This window comes from Drosophila albomicans, chromosome 2R (genome assembly GCF_009650485.2).
Source record: "Drosophila albomicans strain 15112-1751.03 chromosome 2R, ASM965048v2, whole genome shotgun sequence".
NCBI lineage: Eukaryota > Metazoa > Arthropoda > Insecta > Diptera > Drosophilidae > Drosophila > Drosophila albomicans.
In genome coordinates, this window is record NC_047631.2 from 6162084 (window position 1) to 6180017 (window position 17934).

Here is a 17934-nt window from a genome sequence, read left to right on the forward strand (position 1 = left end):
TTTATACTGCAAGCAGTATTTTGCTTCGAAAAGCTCTAGAGAAAAGACAATTCAAAAAATTGCGCGTTTTACACACATTTTCTGAAAATACCAACAAATTTGTGAAGTGTTACCAGATGCAAATTCTGGTAATGCCCAATTTGACGATGTCCTTGTTGCTGCTTCGCTGTTGTCGTCGGGATTCGCCGTTTCGGCGGCTTCCTGAAATGCAAGCTGAGAGAAATTTAGACCAAATTCAACACGAGCGGCTGCTGGACGTGTGCGAAAGCAAAGCGAATTGAATCGAGAGCGGAGCGCAAGCGAGAAATTATAGAGAAAGACTGAAGCGGGCATACACACATTAATTAATTAATAATATAAAAATAATCTCTATGCCGTGGCAAGGCGAAGAAGCAAAAAGTTCAAATACCTGGCTTGATAAAACTACAGTTATTTATAGCTACAGCATTGCTATTGTTGTCTGACGGTGCGTGCGTGCGTGCGTGCGTATAACGGTATTGCGATTTTTGCAAAAGTAGGCAAAGTAGGTTGACAAGGAACGAGCACGAGAGCGAGAAAGAGAACGAGAACGCAACGCAGCGCACACGAGAAAAGCTTGAATATACAATATTTTTTTTAGGTCGTCGTCGCTGGTAAAAAGGAAAAGCAAAAGCGTTTGGCAATTTTTCAGCGTAGTAGTGAAAAAAGTGTTGCAGACATTAGCTGCATGTGTGTTGTATGCGGCAGGGGAGTGAAAAAATGCAGTGCAGCAGCAAAAACAAAAACGAAGAAATGCAAATGGCTTGATAGGCAACTAAATATTTAACAATTTCAATTTGAATTCGAATTGGAAAACCATAACAAACAAAATACCGTGATATTTTACAACTGTGGCCTGATTTTAGCACAGTACAACAACAAAAAACAAAAACAGCAGAATAACACATAAATATACACACTTACACTCAGAAAGACACAGACGCGTCACACAGCCACAGACACACACACATAGTACATACGAAAAGAATATAGCAATATATGCCCATTGAGTGCCTTATATCATTTGATAATAATCCACAAGGTGTCTACTATGCCGGACAGGAACTATCTGGCGTTGTTGATCTTAGCGTCGATGCGACCAAGCGCATTAAAGGTAAGTACAGCAAAAAGCGTCGCCATGACTCACAAACAAACACGGTGGGTGTATGAGTAATATTGTTGAGTGACTTGTTCAGCTTACATTTGCTTTATAAAGTACATTTGAATATACCCGAAGGACACGCGTCTGTTGTCGTTATTAAAGTGTACTCTATCTGTGGCAAATGGCAAGTGGCAGGCAGCAATAATACGCCGCAAACCTTTGCAAGTGCAAAACCTAACCTCCAAATAATTGTCGCCATTTTGAATGTGCTTAGCAATTAATTGTTGCCTGTCGCATGTCCCAGCTGAGTTGACCAGCTCGTTACAGTTGTTTACCGAGCCAGCTGCACAGCTCTATTGCTCTTTTATTTTCATTCTGCCATTGCCGCTGTTGTTGTTGTTGTTGTTGTTGCCATTCACTTTATGTGGCGTCTGTTTTGGCATGCCGCCATTTTTATTTATCCATGAACTCGTTAAAGGCGTGGTAAGTGCAATCCATTTTTGTATTGCTTGTTTTTTGTCCCTGCTACTGCTAATGCGGATGATGATGATGATGTTGACGACGATAAAGTTGTCCGTGTGCAGTGCATTTTAATTTTAAAGCTATAAGTTTTGCCGTTGCTTTTCGCTTGATTAGTTCGGGACGTAAGGGGGGACGAGAGTCCCAATGCGCATAGTAAAGCAAAACAACTATTATAGTTTTAATGCCAGAGTAGAGTGTACATGCAAGTTTTTGACTCGTATAAACGATGTATAATTATAATTATCTATTACATACTTTTGGGATGAGAATATAATTTTAAGTGAATTAAATTTATCTTTGGAAAGTACTGCAGTCTTGCATTAGTGTTATTTCTTTCTTGAATTATACATGAGAAAATGTGAATTAAATTACTGAAAAGTGAATAAGAGAAATTTAATGAAATCCCTCCTCCACTATTTAACTTGCATTCTTATTATTTCATAAATTTATCAAACAAAATTCACAAAATTGATAATTCCTCTTCCCATTAGGCATTCATGTCACCGTCAGCGGGTATGCCAAGATACGCTGGATAAAAAAGGGATATCCGCGGGACAGCGAACGCGCCATGTGCCGTGCCTATCGATCGTATCTGTCATCGCGATCGTATGTGCTTGGCTCGTGTGCCGGCAACTCCTGCATCGACTGGCTGGCTGGCGAGTACTCGTATACGTTTCATGTCATACTGCCAGATAATTTGCCCACATCCTTTGATGGCAAGTACGGTCAAATACACTACGAGATCATAACGACAATTGAACGATCGGGTCGCTATCCGAAAGTGTTCAAGCTGCCATTTACCGTGATACAACCGCTCGACCTGAATGCCGATGCCATTTATAGAGTGAGTTACCAAAAAACACACAAATACCAATTCAACTTATATAATAATAATTTATTCTTTAGGTGCCGTTAGAGATACTTGATCGTAAGCGATTCTGGAGCTTTTGCTGCCCAACAGGACCGCTGACGGTGAAGTTCTCAACTCCCTACTGCGGCTATGCACCCGGCCAAAAGATACACTTTGTGCTTTATATCAACAACGAGTCGTCGATTGACATAACCGAGTGCGAGGTGAAACTGAAGCAGGAGGTTAGCTATGAATCGCATGATCCGCAGCATGAGTATCGCTATGATAAGCATCTGATAGCTTTAAAACAGTTCGGCAATGTGTTACGCTGGTCGAGAAAGGTGTATCGAGGCTACTTGGATCTGCCTTCGATACCGCCTACCTCGGTGAAGCCGACATGTCCCATTAGCGTTAACTATTCGATTAAGATAATTGTGAATCCAACGGAGTTTCATTGGAAGCTGAAACTAAAAATTCCGCTGACCATTGGCAGCATACCCATCATGGATGGACCCGAGGCTATGCTGCGATTCAATCGCCAGCAGCAGCAGCACCAAGTAGTTAGTCAAAATTTTCAAATGTCAACGCAGCAAACCCAACGGCAGCGTGATCGTAATTCCGTACCAGACCAGCAGCGCTTAAGTACCAATAACAACAACATCAACAACAATCAATCAACAACAACAACAGCAACAACCGCAACAACACTGGCAACGCAAAACGCATTGGGTGAAGGTGCAACACTGCCGTTATCAACAAGTCCCCATTCATCAACAACGCCAACAACTGCCGCCCTGAGGCCCTTGGCCATGCCAGCGATATTAGTGACCAGCGACAGCGATAATCCGCCAGACTATATACCCATGAGTAAGAGAATTACGAATTACGAATTTAGAATCTTAATTCGAACTAATTAAACGACAATTCACAGTGCCGCCCTCGTATGAAGATGCCATGGCTCTGAGCGAGAAATTCAGCGATGATATCGAATTTTTGACAAATGTTAGCATGAGCAGCATTATGTCTGCTCAGGGCGATGTAACAAGTGAGCGTGAGCCCTTTAAACCGCGTTACCCGGTCTATTACGATTATGAGACACCGACCATACCGCCCGGTAGTGATGATTCCACTGAATCCGACACATAAAACTCAAAAATTGTTACAAAAAAAAAAAAATGAAAAACAGAACAAAACAAAAAACACAAAGAATAACAAAAACAAATTGCAAAAGCATAGCAATATAATTGAATGGCTGAGTGGCATTTTATTCCAATTCTTTTCTTTTATTCCATTCATGTTCAAGTAGTTAGACAAAACTTTTTATAATTAAAAACTGACAAGTCTTAAGTTTGAAAATCGTGGCGATAATTGTGCTTTTCCACTGTCCGATTGATAAATATTATTTATAAAAGCAAAATAATAGTATGAATATTTACCAAAAATCTAAATTCCGTTGTCTGCATTTAAAAATTATATCTTGTTTCTCCACGTACGTCTAATTTTGTTCTTTAAAATGTTTCCAGTTACATTTTGATAGGATAAAATGAGAGTATTTGGATACAAAATAACATCCTAACAAAATATTTTTAACGGTTTCGTGCGTTCCGCTTTCTGATAAAAGTATCCCGATTTGTGCTTAACACTTGACACACAATTTAGAGTAATCTTTATTCCTTAAAATTAATCATTACATGCACGTTATAATATTAATATTATATTTACTGTATTAAAAAGAACATTTAATCGTATATAAAACAAATTGTATGTATGTTGTGCTCTGATTGTTGATTTTATTCATTAATATTTTCTAAATTATTATATTCAAACCTAAGATAATGAGATATTCTTAACATTTTAAAAATTCCGCCAGATGGCTTAACGCATTTAGCAATTAAGTTATTTTTAATAATATTAATGAAATAAGAGTATGTTTGAGCTTTATTCAACTTCAATTTCAATTACTGTTTGCATTTTTCTGAATAATTACTTTTAATAATTAAGCCAAACCAAAGGGTTTAACAAATATACTTAAACTGGAAATTTATTCTCTTGTTACCGCCCCTCCCTAAACATGCAACATGCAACATTTTGCACCGTCCATAAACTTCAATCGACTTAATCAACGCAGAGACGCTCTACAGTGAATCCAGAACGCAATTTTGCTTCGCAGTGCAGCAGGAAACGGTGTTGGCTACAGATGAAGATGCAAATGCCCAAGGAAGAACTAGTTTACCAAATTACGAAAAGAAATAACGGAGATTAATGGCTGCAACAACAACAACAACAACAAAAACAAGAACAACAATTACATATTTAATCAAAATCAAAAATAATCTAAACACGTTTGAGAAATCATTGCGCGAAATTAGCTTTTAAGTCTGATGTGAAACAATTTTGATTGACAAAAGGTTTATAAACCAAATAATATATATATTTTGCAAGAAAAGCTTAGACATATTCACCAAGTAGAGCGTATAAACTAATCAAAATCTATCTTAAATCTTAAACTTCATTTTGTTTGTAATAATTTCTATCCATTTCTGAAATTTCTAAAAATTTTATTTATCCAATCGCTTTTCTCTTAAGAACTATCCATAATTTCTATAAATTTTGTTAACCCAATTGCACTGGCAGCATATGATACATACTAGTACTTATTATACATAAATAAATAAAGGTAGTTAATGCATACTTAGTAAACCGTTTAGGCTTAAGCAAATATAAGACAATTTGCACAATTTTACCAAAAGAAAAACTTAACATTTTCAATGTTTACAATGTCTATGAAAAATTTACACAATACTCTAAAATTAGCCAAAATAATGAAAAACTAAGAATCTTTGCGTTTAGTTCAATACTTGTACTAATTGAATTTTATGGACAATTTATACCCTGACTATAATGTGTACATTTCCGTATTCGATTTTTAACTGATATCAAACTATGTGCAACTTTAAATTTATACTTTAGTTGTCTTTCTTCTATTGACATATAATTGTGAACTCATGTGTACTTCCTCTAATTTGAAACCAGTCTAACCAGAAATACTCTTAAGAATACTCTGTCTTCAATTAATTCAAAATAAACCAAAAAGGAGCAATATATATACATTCTCGTATATATAATACTTATACCAAAAATATTTGAATGGTATTGTCTCATTATAATTTTTTTTGAACAAAAGTAAGTGAAACAAGTTTTTTTTGCTGCGTAAATATTGCTTTTGTAGATGGGTGCAAGATTAAAAATAGATATTGATTAGAAACACGGGTGGAGAATCCCAAAATTGTAGGGTATTTGCTAGCTTTTGTATACCCAACAACATTGATTTACCGACTATAGGGAATAAATTATGAATGTAATATCTAAAACCTTACTTTCAACTAACTTTTAGTCCACTCTTGCTGCCTTACAGCAAATACTTCTTCAAATCAGCAGGCTCAAAATAATATTAGAACCAGTTTGTTCAGCCGTTTTCAGGTTGGCAAACGCAACAGGTTGTAGCTACTACTTGTACTACATGCAACATGCCTTATTCAACTACAGCTAATCGGTGGAGAAATAATCATAAGAGTGATAAAAGTATATATAAATCTCAGCCGGCTTAGGCGTAGTTGTAAACTTAAATTATCTTTATATCGTGTCTCATTGTATTGCGGCCGAAAACAGAACTCGAAAGTCGCAAAATTATTCCCATAAACAATTGAGGCAAATGTTGTCAAAGTCACTGGCAACAGTTGTTACTGCTGTCGCTGTCGGATTCGCTGTCGTTGACACTTGCATGCGGACGCTCGAGCAGCTCGCACTTGTGTTTTTGTTTGCTGAGGCATTTGCGTGATAGCGTGTCGAAAGTTCATAGTTGGTTGTCATCACATACCCTGTAATTTGCAGAACAATGCCTGTCAAATGCCACTTCAATTTGTCGCGCTCATCAGCAGTTTATTACGCTGGCGAACAAATTTCTGGCACATTAATGCTGACAATTATCAAGAAGCCGTTGAACGTTGAAGGTGAGTTCAAACTTACATTCGAATATCTTTGGAAGCGTGGCTTATGCTGCTCTCTCTCGTCTCCTTAGGCGTCCATATCACGTTGATGGGCGTCAGTACAACCAGCTGGCAAGAGGCAGACAAATGCTTGCCACAAATCGAGCACAATGATAGCACTGGACCCACGGAGCCCCCTCAGGTTTATTTTGGCGCCACTAAGACACACATTGAGCAGACGCAGCAGCTGGCCGACTCATTGATCTTGCCACCAGGCAGCCTGCAACTGGGCAGCTTTACATTCCAGTTGCCCAACGAAGTTCCAGGCAGTTGTCGCTTACCCCATGGTTCGATCAACTATTCGCTACAGTTGACGCTCGAGCGTCGTAGCAAACAAGCCAAACGCTTCCAGCATCGATTAGTGGTCAGAAATCGCATTGAATTTCTTGAACCGAGACCTGCGACAACAGAATCTTCCACTTTGTGCCTTAGCTTACCACGAAGCGTATTTGTTCCAGGCCAGCGAGTTGCATATCAGCTGGAGACATCCAAGTCAAGCTCTCAGCTAGTGACACGTCTCTGTCAATGCATCAGATATGAGAGCCATCAACCAGTGGCCAAGTTCAAGAAGGTGGTGCGTATACTCGATGAGAGTTCTTGTTTGGAGGATGCACTGCATCTACCTCTCACTGCGCCCATAATGAGCCAAAGGTCTGGGGATCTCATTGAGATCACGTACTACCTAGAAACTTTAGGCAGCTGCAGCGAACCTCTGCGATTGCCAGTATTCGTGGGCTCTGTGGCGCCACCTGTCGACACTCACATAAGTTTGTCTTCTCTTGGCTTTGTAAACTTTGGTAAATCACTTAAATTGTTTGTTATCTCAATATTTGTTTACAATTTTGCACTTCATTTCAATTTGCAGCTCTCTCAGAAAACGAAGTGCTGCTTTCATCAATCAATCAACTGTTACCCCACAGTTATTCCAGGGAACTCGTCCCCTCAAGCTCTGGCAAATACAATGAGCAGCTGAAATTGCTGAGGCGCCAAAAGAAACAATCGTACGTGCGGATAGCTCTACGATATTTCTATAAGCGTTTGCTACCCGCTAATTAACTAACTTACTGCGAGCTTGCAGTTGATAATTAAATACAAATTACGAGTACTCGCATTTATGTAAATTAATAATACATTAACAATAAAAATAATACTATATATAGAAATTACATCGGCAAATGAATTTACATACGTGCCGCCTTTAGAATAAGCATTTAATTCGACTCTGTTGGGTAGCGAAGCGTGATCTTTTTTATTAACGTCAAATCGAAATACATAAAACAAATTATATTATGATGCTTGATTAATTATGATTCAATTCGAAATACACAATGAAATTCTTCAGTTTTTAATGAAATAAATTTGTATACACAAAATTATGTTTAATTAAAAATATATAATACATATATACAGCTTACTTCTATATACTGCTTACTCCTAATAAGTAAATGAAACTTAAAGACAACAAAAATAAAGTATGTTGATAAAAGAATAATCTGCTTACGACGAGTGTTTTATAAGTTATTTACACAGTTCCATTACCGACAATAAATCGTTGGAATTTTTGTCCGGGTATTTTGAAGTAAAATATTTCCATATTTATGAAAATGGGGAAACGTATCTCACGTTATAATAATAGCAAAAGGTTATATGAATTTTTTATAGCTAATTTATACTAAATAATAAATTAACAGGAAATATAGACATGTTATTATTAACTTTTGCTTAAATTTGGGTATTTTTTCCAATCAAATTGAATAAACCAATAATTATATTCTATAAATAAACTACTATATTCTCTCAATAAAGAGCAAATCAAGTGCAGATTGCCTTAACGCTTCGTCGAACAATTCCCAACCCATTTGCAAATTTTGCTAATGATATGCCGAAGCCGTATCGGTGGAACGGGTCAAGGCAAACCTCAAGACATTGGCTCAATTATGAGCGGGAAATTAAGTAAACAGTGCGTGGGTCATCAGGGACACCAATATCGAGGTCCTCAAAACGTACGATATTGGGAATGCTTCAGAGTTGGTTACTAAAAATTATTTCGCCACATTTTGTGGCATCAATGGAGCGGCAAATTGTTATAGAGAACCATTTAAATTAAAATTTAGTAGCATGAGCTATGTATATTGCCGCCAAAAATATAAGTTGACATCTTGTTGTTGCTCTTGAATTTGGCTTTGGTTATGACCAAAAACAGAAACGCAAAAAAAAAAAATACAACAAGACGAACAAAAAATCGGAGCTGACCTCGTCGTTGTCCCGTGGCGACGTAGTTGTTGGATGTTGAGTGCGAACAAAGAAACTGAAAGGGCCAAGCAGCAAAGCATTGCTCCATTTGGGAAGGTTTTCGCTTTGAAATATTAGACCAGAAGCAGACAGTAGACAGTTACACAGACGCAAGGCGCCAAGTTATTGATTCGCGCCCTCCATCCGCCCCTGTTGACAAAAGCGAAAGCCTGCCGGATGCTGTGTGACAGAGCGGGAGCACATGCGTGTGCGAGAGCGAGAGGCACTTAGCCAAGCACAGACGCACAACAAAGGAACTCAGTGCGCGTCTGGCTGTGCCAAAGTTCAGTTCGTTTTGAAATTTTGTTGCATTATTCTGTGTGCTATATTGCTGTTTGATTTTGCTCTGATGATGTGAACTAACACTGATAATTAGCAAAACTCGCTCTTCAACTCTCCGCCCAGCCATGCCCACCACCTGTGTTTTCCAGCTGGATCGCCTCAATCCCATTTACAACAGCGGCGAGTACATCAGTGGCCGAATATTGCTGCGCACGGACAAGGTGAAGCGTGTGAATGGTAGGTCAAATCACATTTGCATCGCAGCACTTCCTCAATTCCATCCTATGACATATCATCTTCGCAGCTGTCTACGTAACGCTCGAGGGTGAGGCCAAGGTGCAATGGTCGATGAGTGGCAAAAGCGAGACATCGAACTATTCGGGACACCAGCAATATCTACACACGCGAACCAATGTCTTTGACAACTCACTTTTCCGTGCGGGCGTCCACATTTATGTGCTGACGTTGCGCATTCCCCCCGACTGTCCCAGCACCTGTAAGGGACCGTATGGTTATATTGCCTACAACATCTCGCTGACCATCGACAAGCCCTGGGGCTTTGATGAGGTCTTTCGAAAGCCCATCAATGTCGTTCAAACACTGGATCTCAATTACAACTCGGAGTTTGCGGTAGGTTCAATGTTGACAAAACAAAATTCTACCTATTCTCAAGAAAAGTAAAACACTGTGGTATTATTCATAAAATATACTGAAAAAATACTGTAATATACCGAGTGTTATATTTTTATAGTACTACTACTACATTTATACCATATTGATAATCAAATCAAAATAGACCCGACTGAAACCGCCTTTGTTGGAGTATAAAATAATTTTTTAATTAACTTCTACAACTTTTATCTGAAAACTTTAGTTTTTATTGCATATAACATTAAAATAATACAGTTTTTAATACAATTTTTATAATTATTTAGTTATTGATTGAACGTGTTTAAATTCACTTTGTTGAATTAAAATATCGTTGTTATAGCTTTTAACCGTAGAGTAGAGTGATAAAGTAGTATATTTTATGCGCTTTGGAATATTTTCATATATGTAGTTGTGGATAGATATATCAAATAAAGCTTTTGGTATATTTTAGTGGTTTTAAGAATACACTTTTTAGTTTCTAAAATATAAAATATGAAAGTTTTTCGTGTCTAATTTAAATTAATTTGCAAATTTTCAAATTTTAATAATACTAAATACAAAAAAATAGTATATATTGATATTATTGATTTTAAAAATATTACAATCAACTTTTGACTCTTTTATCTTTGTGAAATGCTTGTCATAGCTGCCTGTTAAGGATGAAAACATCAAGTACCTCTGCCATTGGCCATGTATCTCAGGTCCAATAAGTTCCAGCTTGGCTTTGCCAGCTTCTGGATTTACTCCACTCCAGGATGTTCCATTCTGTGTGGAGATCGACAACCAGTCACCACACTATGATATCATTGGCCTAGAGGTATCCATAAAACAGCACTTTGTGTTCCTCTCACGCAAGCCGGTGAAAAGGAATTTCTATACGAAGACACTCTGCAAGGAACTCTTAACAGATCGAACCTTGAGGTTGTCGAAGCGCATCTATGAGTCGAGCATTTGTGTGCCCATGGATACGCCGCGCTCCACTCTCAATCCGAATTACATTGTGTTTCTGCATTACACGCTGCAGGTTAAACTGAAAACGGGCTACTTTCACTATGACACGGATCTGTCTGTTCCAATTGTCATAGGCACGACGCCTCTGCAGCAACTACAGGCTGTTATCCGAACACATCAGCCGGCAAGACGGACTCCTACGCCGGAACGACAGCGCCTCATTGAGAGAGTGCAGCCCCGACCAGCGACAGTGGCCGAGGAGCCGGCACAGGAGGCGGAAACGGCAGTAGATGAAACACATCAAGTGCTGGAGGATGATGAGCCTCCCTCGTATGACAGTTGTTGTGAGTTACGAACTTGAATGTATAAATATGGATTCACATTACTTGTATACTCACTCGGCATATTATTGCAGTGCCGCCTTCGTTTAGCTTCGCCACCTTGGGTGGCAGCCAGCAGACACTGGCGAGTCAACCCTCTGGACAGCAGCGCATCCATTTGCCAAAGTTTCCGGGATTTAGCACATTTATTGGCACTGCGCCTGCTCATGGCTTGGGTGTGGAGGATTCCGGCATCGATATACATCACTATCGCTCCTATGGATCACTGGACACCGATCACACTGGTCGGAGTCTGGATACATTTGGCTCACTCTGCGGTCCTTTGTCCGAGCAAGGCGAAGTTGAGGAGGAGGCTGAGGCAGGGGAACAACTAAGGGTGCTCGATGTTATGGCTCAGGTGCATGAATTGGCTCCTCTTCAGCCTCAGGATGAGCATCAATTCTAAACGAAAGTGTCTTATACGAAAAGTTAGTGGTATTATACGTAAGCGTCTAAATTTGTAAGTGTTCAGAGCTAAGAATTCAAACTATTTTTAGAGAACATCATAGCCCGTCTTATTATAGATCATATTTATACTTTACTGCCATCCAAAATTAATTAATTAATCAAAGCGAACTTATTATGTGCCAAACAAACATTTTTTAGCATATTATTCCATGGCTTTTTACATGAAAAATACTAACAAAAATTATTCTATATATTATAAATCAACTTAAACCCAATACGAATAAGATCTATATATATTTAAGCTCGACTATGCGTTCATAATTGGACAATAAATATGTATACACTCCAGATAACAACAACATTTTTCTAAATATTTTGTTCAATAAAACTATGGTCGAGTATGCTAGACTGTGGGATATCCGCCACTCAATAATAAGAAAAATAATGTGTGGTGTTATTCTTAAAATATACTCCATGAAAAAGACTCTAAAGTTATAATATACTTTTACCCTAAGGGTAGAGCGTTTAAAAACTCCCGACCAAAGTGCAACTCACTAAATTTGTGGTAAGCGTAATATTCACAGTATACATTGGTTTTAGGCTACATTTGTTTATCGCAAGATAACCATTTGCCCTGACGATGCATCGATCCATCGCGATGGAATAAAAAGGAAAATAATTTTACTCATCCGTCAAAAGAGGAATTTAACAATTAAATTTTTTGCTTCGGCTTAGAAGAGACATCCTAGTTACATTAAATTTTTTATATCTCGTTTAGTGGTATTTAATAATCTCTTTTATTCCTGGAAGTCTTAAGCAGTGAGACATGGAAAACGTAATGATTACTTTAGAAATGTTATTACCTAAGTTAATTAGTTATTTCAGTTATTTATAACGGTCATTTATTAATGTCAATTTAATTTTAAACATATTTTTAACATTTTATTAGTTAAGTCGTTATCAGAACAACATTTGATAATTAAATTTAGATTAGGTTGTTTGCATAATTTTTTTTATTCAATGCTGTTTTAAAACGAAACCAATTATTATATATTTACATATATAAAACTAAACTTTGGATTTGTTATCTTTGTGTGATTTGATGACGAATATGATTTACACATTGAATTATGATTGTAGTCAACAATTGTGGATACGTATACGTATTTATTGGACTGTCATGATTCGCCTGTAAGTATGCAACACCTGGTAACAGTTCCATATGAGAAAAAATCTATTTAATTAAATTTGCTAATTGTTTATGACGAACAACAACAATGTGGAACAATAAGTGGCCATGCTATTTGCCCTGACACTTGTGGCACAGACCCGAGCCAACTTCGATTAGATAAACGCAATAATAACACTCGGGCGAACATGCAAAATGCCGATAAGACCGATGAAACCGGGCCGTTTAATAGGGCAACCAATTGTCAACAAACGGCCAGACACCAAGCGACAGTCGAGCGGTAAACAGGTCGATAATGAGTCAACTCTACGACATCCAACTGGAGAGGCCTAGTGGGGTCTACTATGCTGGTGAGACGGTCAATGGCCACATCTATTTAACACTACCGGAGCGTGCTCTAATAAAAGGTAACAGCCAATGAGTCATAATCATAAGTGCCCTGGACTGCCCCATTGATAAGTCCACTCGCGAGGCGTGACTCATTTTTGAAGCGATTTGAAAGTGCATTTCGTAATTACCACTTTGTTTTCGTTCCACTCTTAGCAATTGCCTTGGAGTCAAATGGTTTTGCATACAGTTCTTGGCTGAAGCCGCAAAAGCAAAAAGCTTCAAAGAAACAACAAGTGGCCAAGCCGCCTTTGGCCTTTGAGAAACGAGCCGACTACTTCGCCAAGGTCGATTACTTTGTTGGATCGGAGCACGCTCTTCCGCAGATTATCGATGCGGGCACCTACAGATACGACTTCAGTGTGCAGTTGCCAATGAATTGTCCCAGTAGCTATGAGGGAGCTCATGGCCACATTCGCTACACTCTGCAGCTGATGTTGTACCGCTCAACGGATCAGCCAGCTGAGATGGCTGTGATGCGCACCCTGCAGGTGTTGCAACGTTGCGATACATCGCCAGGCCAGCTGACAAGTCCCTGCGAGGTTCAAAGCATGGAACAGACTTCAAAGCTTAAGTTCTGGCAGCGACCGCTGCAGCTGCAATTGGATATTCCCAGATCGGGCTATGAGCCCGGAGCATGCATCTCAGTGCACGTAAAACTGGATAACCCACAACAGCTGAAGTTGAAAACGCTGACCTATAAGCTGAACCTGGTCAGCACCTACATGGGTCAACATCAAAGCAGACCCAAGCGTACGGAGTTTAAAGTGGAGCGTCGCTATTTGGTCAGCACCAGTCATCAGTTGAACGCAGTCCCACGCCACGAGCTGCTCAACTTTCAGCATTTGCAGACGTTGCAAGTGCCACAGACACCTGCCACACTGAGTGCAGATGTTTGTGCTTGCCTTCAGCTTAGCTATGAAGTGGAAGTCTTAGTGCAAACCACATCGCCAGAACGTTCCATCTTGGCCCGAATCCCAGTGATAGTGACGAATCCCACACCTCTGCAGGATTGCCAAGTGCAACAACCCATGGTTCGCACACCTTTCGATCCGATTGGCAAAGGCGCGTGCAGTTCACCTAATCAGACACCTGAACACAACTCTCTCGCGATGACAGCACCTAATCTAAGCCAGTCGATGATCTCATTAAGTAAGTGAACATGTTTGTAGTTGTTTTCCTTGCATTATAACTTAGTTCTAATTTCAATCTCTTGACAGCTTCCAACTTCCGTGAGGCTGAGTTCATGGTGGCTACTAATCTAAACAAGAAGGACAAGCACGCCATGTCAGGGGAAAACATAGATTTCAGACCGCGATATTTATACTATGAAATGGAGCATGCCGAAACCGAAAAGGTGTTGTAAAAGGGGAAAACTGTGGAGTCAGTTTTGAGATTATAGATTTAGCATAAGTAATGTGTTTTAAGTTTGTACATTTAAAGTATTATGTAGTATAAAAATGTTATCTACGCTATGACCGTTTGCAAGAAATAGAATGTGAACTTAATTTTTGGTAATAACAAAAATTTAAATAGTAGTGTACTCTTTGCAGCGTATTTAGTAATAGTTGATTTGAAATTTTAAAAGTATTTTGTTTCAGAGAACCTTGAAGAGAAATAATACAAATAAGTTAGATTTTTAATAAATGTAAGCTACATCGTATTTATACTAGAAAGTATCTCAACTGCAATTTATTCTGCCATTAGCAAAGCTTATGATAGAAGCTAGCCTTTGTAGCTCTCAAGAGCAAAAGTCTTTCAGCTTATTTTCACTTTAATTTAGCAAGGTAACTCTCCGATAGGTGAAGTTTTTCCACATTTGGTGTAATTTTATAATTCGTATATTTTTTTAATAACTAGCTAACTTTGGCGGTATCTTCGCCCGAGTTGCATTTAAATAGATATTTCTCTTGCTTACATTTAAAATGTTTTAGTTGCGTTGATTATTAATTAAATGTATTTTTAATTGTGTACATATGTGTTTTTAATTATATTTAAGGTCGGTCAGAAGATTGTATCAAAAGTACCATATCTGTTCATTACAATTTCAAAAGTCAAGTCTGTATTTTTAATTTAGTAGCGTGTCGGACAGAAACATGCAGTAAAAATAACTATGTTTGTGTTTTACAATTTTAAAGTCAAGTCTATATTATTATATTTATATTTATTAATTATCTTGTTCACATGTGTTCTAAGTGACTTTGAAAGTCTGACAAAAAAGACGATAATAAAAATAGTAAATTTCTTCAAAACAGTTTCAAAGTTCAATATGCTTATATTCTACATATGTTTCTCTTCAAAAAACTTTATTTTGGCAGATTATTACTAAAAATGCACTTTTTAATATCAATAGACATGGAACAACCATGCAATTCATTTGATCCTAAAGTGCCATATAAAAAGTAAGTATCGCAGGCAAATATCGAAATACAAAGATTTTAAGCATTTTTTCTTATCATAGTGAGGTTCAAAAACATTTATAAAGCATATTTCTCCAGTATAAAGTATACGTAGTATCAATTCAATTGTACTGAGGAGGTGCAGTTGGCATATGTAATAGGGGCGCATCCGGTCTATATCCTGCCTCTGGAGGTGGAGCCGAGGGAGTAGCGAAATTGGTGTACATTGGATAGCGAGGTATAAAATCATCAGTGCGATCATGTTCATTAACATCTGTATCGATAAACTTTTCTCCAATATGTGTTGCTGCCTCGAATGGTGGCGGTTCTTGAATTAAGTATTTACAACGAAATTGCATTATTATTTAATAGGGAATTAAGAATATATATTAGGCTTCTACTCACTGCAGTTGTCGTAACTTGGAGGCATATCGGCGGCTGCTCCAGCAGGAGTATCCGGAGTTTGAGGTATCCATTGAGCCGCAGTTGTGGGATTCACAGCACTTTGTGCTAGAGGTATTGTACCAATTATGATCGGCATTTCTATTTCAGAATCAGTGTGGCAGTCGCCCGTCTTAATAGCCATTAAAATCGAATAAGATACGTTGATTATGCGACTGGTTCGTGAAGTTGGTGGAACTGGTGGTATCACTAAAGTGGCATTTATTTCGCGTTTAGAGAGACGGAGCACTCGTTCAGCCTGGAACTCAGTGGCCAAAGTATTCGTATGCTCCTTATATTTGTGATGAGGCGTGGACGCTTTAAATTCATATTTCTGCCTAAGGGATATTTCGATGCCCTCTAGATCGTAGCCAACTGATCGATTATCAATGTGCAGTGTGTAGTTAATCTTTTGACCAGGAGCATAGCCGCCAAACGGTATTATGAGAGTTGAGATTACAGGACCCGATGAACAAGGCCAGCAGCAAAAATACTTAATGTCCTCATTTTTCAATGGTAACTACGGACAATACAAATTAGTTTGTTTTGAATTTTTTCGGATAAGTTGATAAACATACCAGTAGATCCGAGTACATGTTGAGATTATAAGTTTGAAGGACTGTTATCGGTTGCTTGAATACATTATTGAATCGCCAGGAACGATCAAGAACGAGTTGCACCTCGTATGAAATCTTTCCATACTTTTCGACACAAGATGTCGGGCATTCCAGTGGGAGCGGAATGCAGAACGTATAAGTGTGGGTTCCTGGTGGCAATTCTCCCTCTCCAAAAACGTTGGTTCTAGTGTTAAGGTAAGACTCATGACCTCGAAAATGTTCCGTATATGATTGCGATTTTCCATTTACAGTCCTCGTACGGCGCTCCTCCCAGCGAACCTTTGCCTCGCCCTCAAAGAGAATGTAGACCGCTGTTCAGATAAGATTAAGAGAAATGAATTAAGCTTTGCGTTTTGCGTCTTCCGCTTTGTACTGCTTTTGCCGGCTATGTTGTGTACAGTGGAACCAAAATAATAAAACAAAATAACTTTCACAAAGCGAGCTTTTTTGTGTGCGTTAGATTTCTATGGGGAGACAACAATACTTCAACTCATTTATCGCATGTCAATTGAGAATTAAAATTTCTTTTTTGCACATGTTGCTTTTTAAGGGGACGATTTGACAACCGAATTAATTGTCGGTACTACACTCACATACACATATTTAGTCATCGCAACTTTTTGGCAATTATAGAAAATTAAATATATACATACGTATGTATATATGTATACAAAAAGATTACGTACTCATCATAATTATCTATATAGTATAAAACAAGTTCAAATATACTGTATACCGATATAAATCTTTTTAATAATCAATAACCATACATATGTGTGATACTTATACTAAACTGGTTTAAAATTATTTTTTCGAATATGCATATACATACATACAAGTAATTATAATACATCTGTATAAAAAAACACATATGATAAGAACTATTCTGAATGGAAGGTCGCTCCCAGATAAGGGAAAGAAAGCTCTTTCAACTATTTTGTGAATTTTGGCAAACAGTTAATAATTACCATTGACAGATTTGCTGCTTGTTGTTCTTAGACTTATACGTCCATTAATTGTTTCACCACTGTAATAGATCGGATTGGGACGATCGAACTCAAATACGCATTCTGACGGCATTGCAAAATGTTTTTGAATGGCACACAAAACTAATTATTATTATATATTTGTTTGATAATTCTAAATATGTTACGTATCACTAGCTCACAAATTTTATTTAAGCGACGCACGCAAATAGAAACTGCAACGCTAACTAACTTAGATATGAATAAAATGTGGAAGACTCTAAGTGTTTGAAAGAGCAGAAGCCAAAGCTTTAGCGGTGTATACATACGAGTATGTGACATCATCAGTTGAGAGCGGCAGAGTGTAAAAAAGCTTGCTACCAATACTCTTGAACACAAGAGAACAAAATACTTGCGGAATTGGAGAGGGAGAA

The 17934-nt window shown here is 38.0% G+C and overlaps 5 protein-coding genes across 6 annotated transcripts; 4 read left to right on the forward strand and 1 right to left on the reverse strand.

Moving 5' to 3' along the window:
* The first annotated feature begins 228 nt into the window (after positions 1–228).
* Positions 229–5634, forward strand: LOC117574825 (arrestin domain-containing protein 17). Of its 2 annotated transcripts, XM_034258795.2 has the most exons (6): positions 229–523; positions 620–1132; positions 2134–2486; positions 2549–3359; positions 3424–3606; positions 4621–5634. In XM_034258795.2, exons 2-6 carry the CDS (start codon positions 1018–1020, stop codon positions 4743–4745), a joined length of 1587 nt encoding a protein of 528 aa, XP_034114686.2. In that variant the 5' UTR covers positions 229–523; positions 620–1017; the 3' UTR covers positions 4746–5634. The 2 variants fall into 2 exon arrangements, with proteins under 2 accessions (XP_034114686.2, XP_034114687.2); XM_034258796.2 differs by having other exon boundaries at positions 229–1132; positions 3424–3537.
* Positions 5635–6118: 484 nt separating this feature from the next.
* On the forward strand, positions 6119–7961 carry LOC117576177 (uncharacterized). The gene is made up of 3 exons (XM_034260761.2): positions 6119–6502; positions 6571–7335; positions 7404–7961. The coding sequence occupies exons 1-3, from the start codon at positions 6388–6390 to the stop codon at positions 7592–7594; spliced, it is 1071 nt and encodes a 356-aa protein (XP_034116652.2). The 5' UTR covers positions 6119–6387; the 3' UTR covers positions 7595–7961.
* Positions 7962–9107: 1146 nt separating this feature from the next.
* Positions 9108–11874, forward strand: LOC117574880 (arrestin domain-containing protein 3). The gene is made up of 4 exons (XM_034258911.2): positions 9108–9349; positions 9417–9742; positions 10410–11058; positions 11130–11874. The coding sequence occupies exons 1-4, from the start codon at positions 9238–9240 to the stop codon at positions 11498–11500; spliced, it is 1458 nt and encodes a 485-aa protein (XP_034114802.2). The 5' UTR covers positions 9108–9237; the 3' UTR covers positions 11501–11874.
* A 1083-nt stretch (positions 11875–12957) lies between these two features.
* Positions 12958–15284, forward strand: LOC117574493 (arrestin domain-containing protein 17). The gene is made up of 3 exons (XM_034258330.2): positions 12958–13098; positions 13235–14230; positions 14299–15284. Exons 1-3 carry the CDS (start codon positions 12987–12989, stop codon positions 14442–14444), a joined length of 1254 nt encoding a protein of 417 aa, XP_034114221.2. The 5' UTR covers positions 12958–12986; the 3' UTR covers positions 14445–15284.
* Positions 15285–15363: 79 nt separating this feature from the next.
* Positions 15364–17743, reverse strand: LOC117575798 (arrestin domain-containing protein 3). Its single transcript, XM_034260176.2, has 4 exons — positions 17504–17743; positions 16497–16846; positions 15883–16438; positions 15364–15805 (listed from the first exon to the last, which is right to left on the reverse strand). The coding sequence occupies exons 1-4, from the start codon at positions 17613–17615 to the stop codon at positions 15600–15602; spliced, it is 1224 nt and encodes a 407-aa protein (XP_034116067.2). The 5' UTR covers positions 17616–17743; the 3' UTR covers positions 15364–15599.
* Positions 17744–17934: the final 191 nt, after the last annotated feature.

Coding starts and splice junctions, on each gene's coding strand:
- LOC117574825 (XM_034258795.2), top strand. CDS start 1,018: ATGCCCATTGAGTGCCTTATATCATTTGATAATAATCCACAAGGTGTC. Junction 1,133..2,133: donor TGCGACCAAGCGCATTAAAG/GTAAGTACAGCA, acceptor TCTTCCCATTAG/GCATTCATGTCACCGTCAGC. Junction 3,360..3,423: donor GCCAGACTATATACCCATGA/GTAAGAGAATTA, acceptor GACAATTCACAG/TGCCGCCCTCGTATGAAGAT.
- LOC117576177 (XM_034260761.2), top strand. CDS start 6,388: ATGCCTGTCAAATGCCACTTCAATTTGTCGCGCTCATCAGCAGTTTAT. Junction 6,503..6,570: donor GAAGCCGTTGAACGTTGAAG/GTGAGTTCAAAC, acceptor TCGTCTCCTTAG/GCGTCCATATCACGTTGATG. Junction 7,336..7,403: donor TCTTGGCTTTGTAAACTTTG/GTAAATCACTTA, acceptor TTCAATTTGCAG/CTCTCTCAGAAAACGAAGTG.
- LOC117574880 (XM_034258911.2), top strand. CDS start 9,238: ATGCCCACCACCTGTGTTTTCCAGCTGGATCGCCTCAATCCCATTTAC. Junction 9,350..9,416: donor CAAGGTGAAGCGTGTGAATG/GTAGGTCAAATC, acceptor TCATCTTCGCAG/CTGTCTACGTAACGCTCGAG. Junction 9,743..10,409: donor ATTACAACTCGGAGTTTGCG/GTAGGTTCAATG, acceptor TGCTTGTCATAG/CTGCCTGTTAAGGATGAAAA.
- LOC117574493 (XM_034258330.2), top strand. CDS start 12,987: ATGAGTCAACTCTACGACATCCAACTGGAGAGGCCTAGTGGGGTCTAC. Junction 13,099..13,234: donor GGAGCGTGCTCTAATAAAAG/GTAACAGCCAAT, acceptor TTCCACTCTTAG/CAATTGCCTTGGAGTCAAAT. Junction 14,231..14,298: donor CCAGTCGATGATCTCATTAA/GTAAGTGAACAT, acceptor ATCTCTTGACAG/CTTCCAACTTCCGTGAGGCT.
- LOC117575798 (XM_034260176.2), bottom strand. CDS start 17,615: ATGCCGTCAGAATGCGTATTTGAGTTCGATCGTCCCAATCCGATCTAT. Junction 16,847..17,503: donor AAGCAGCAAATCTGTCAATG/GTAATTATTAAC, acceptor TTATCTGAACAG/CGGTCTACATTCTCTTTGAG. Junction 16,439..16,496: donor ACATGTACTCGGATCTACTG/GTATGTTTATCA, acceptor TATTGTCCGTAG/TTACCATTGAAAAATGAGGA.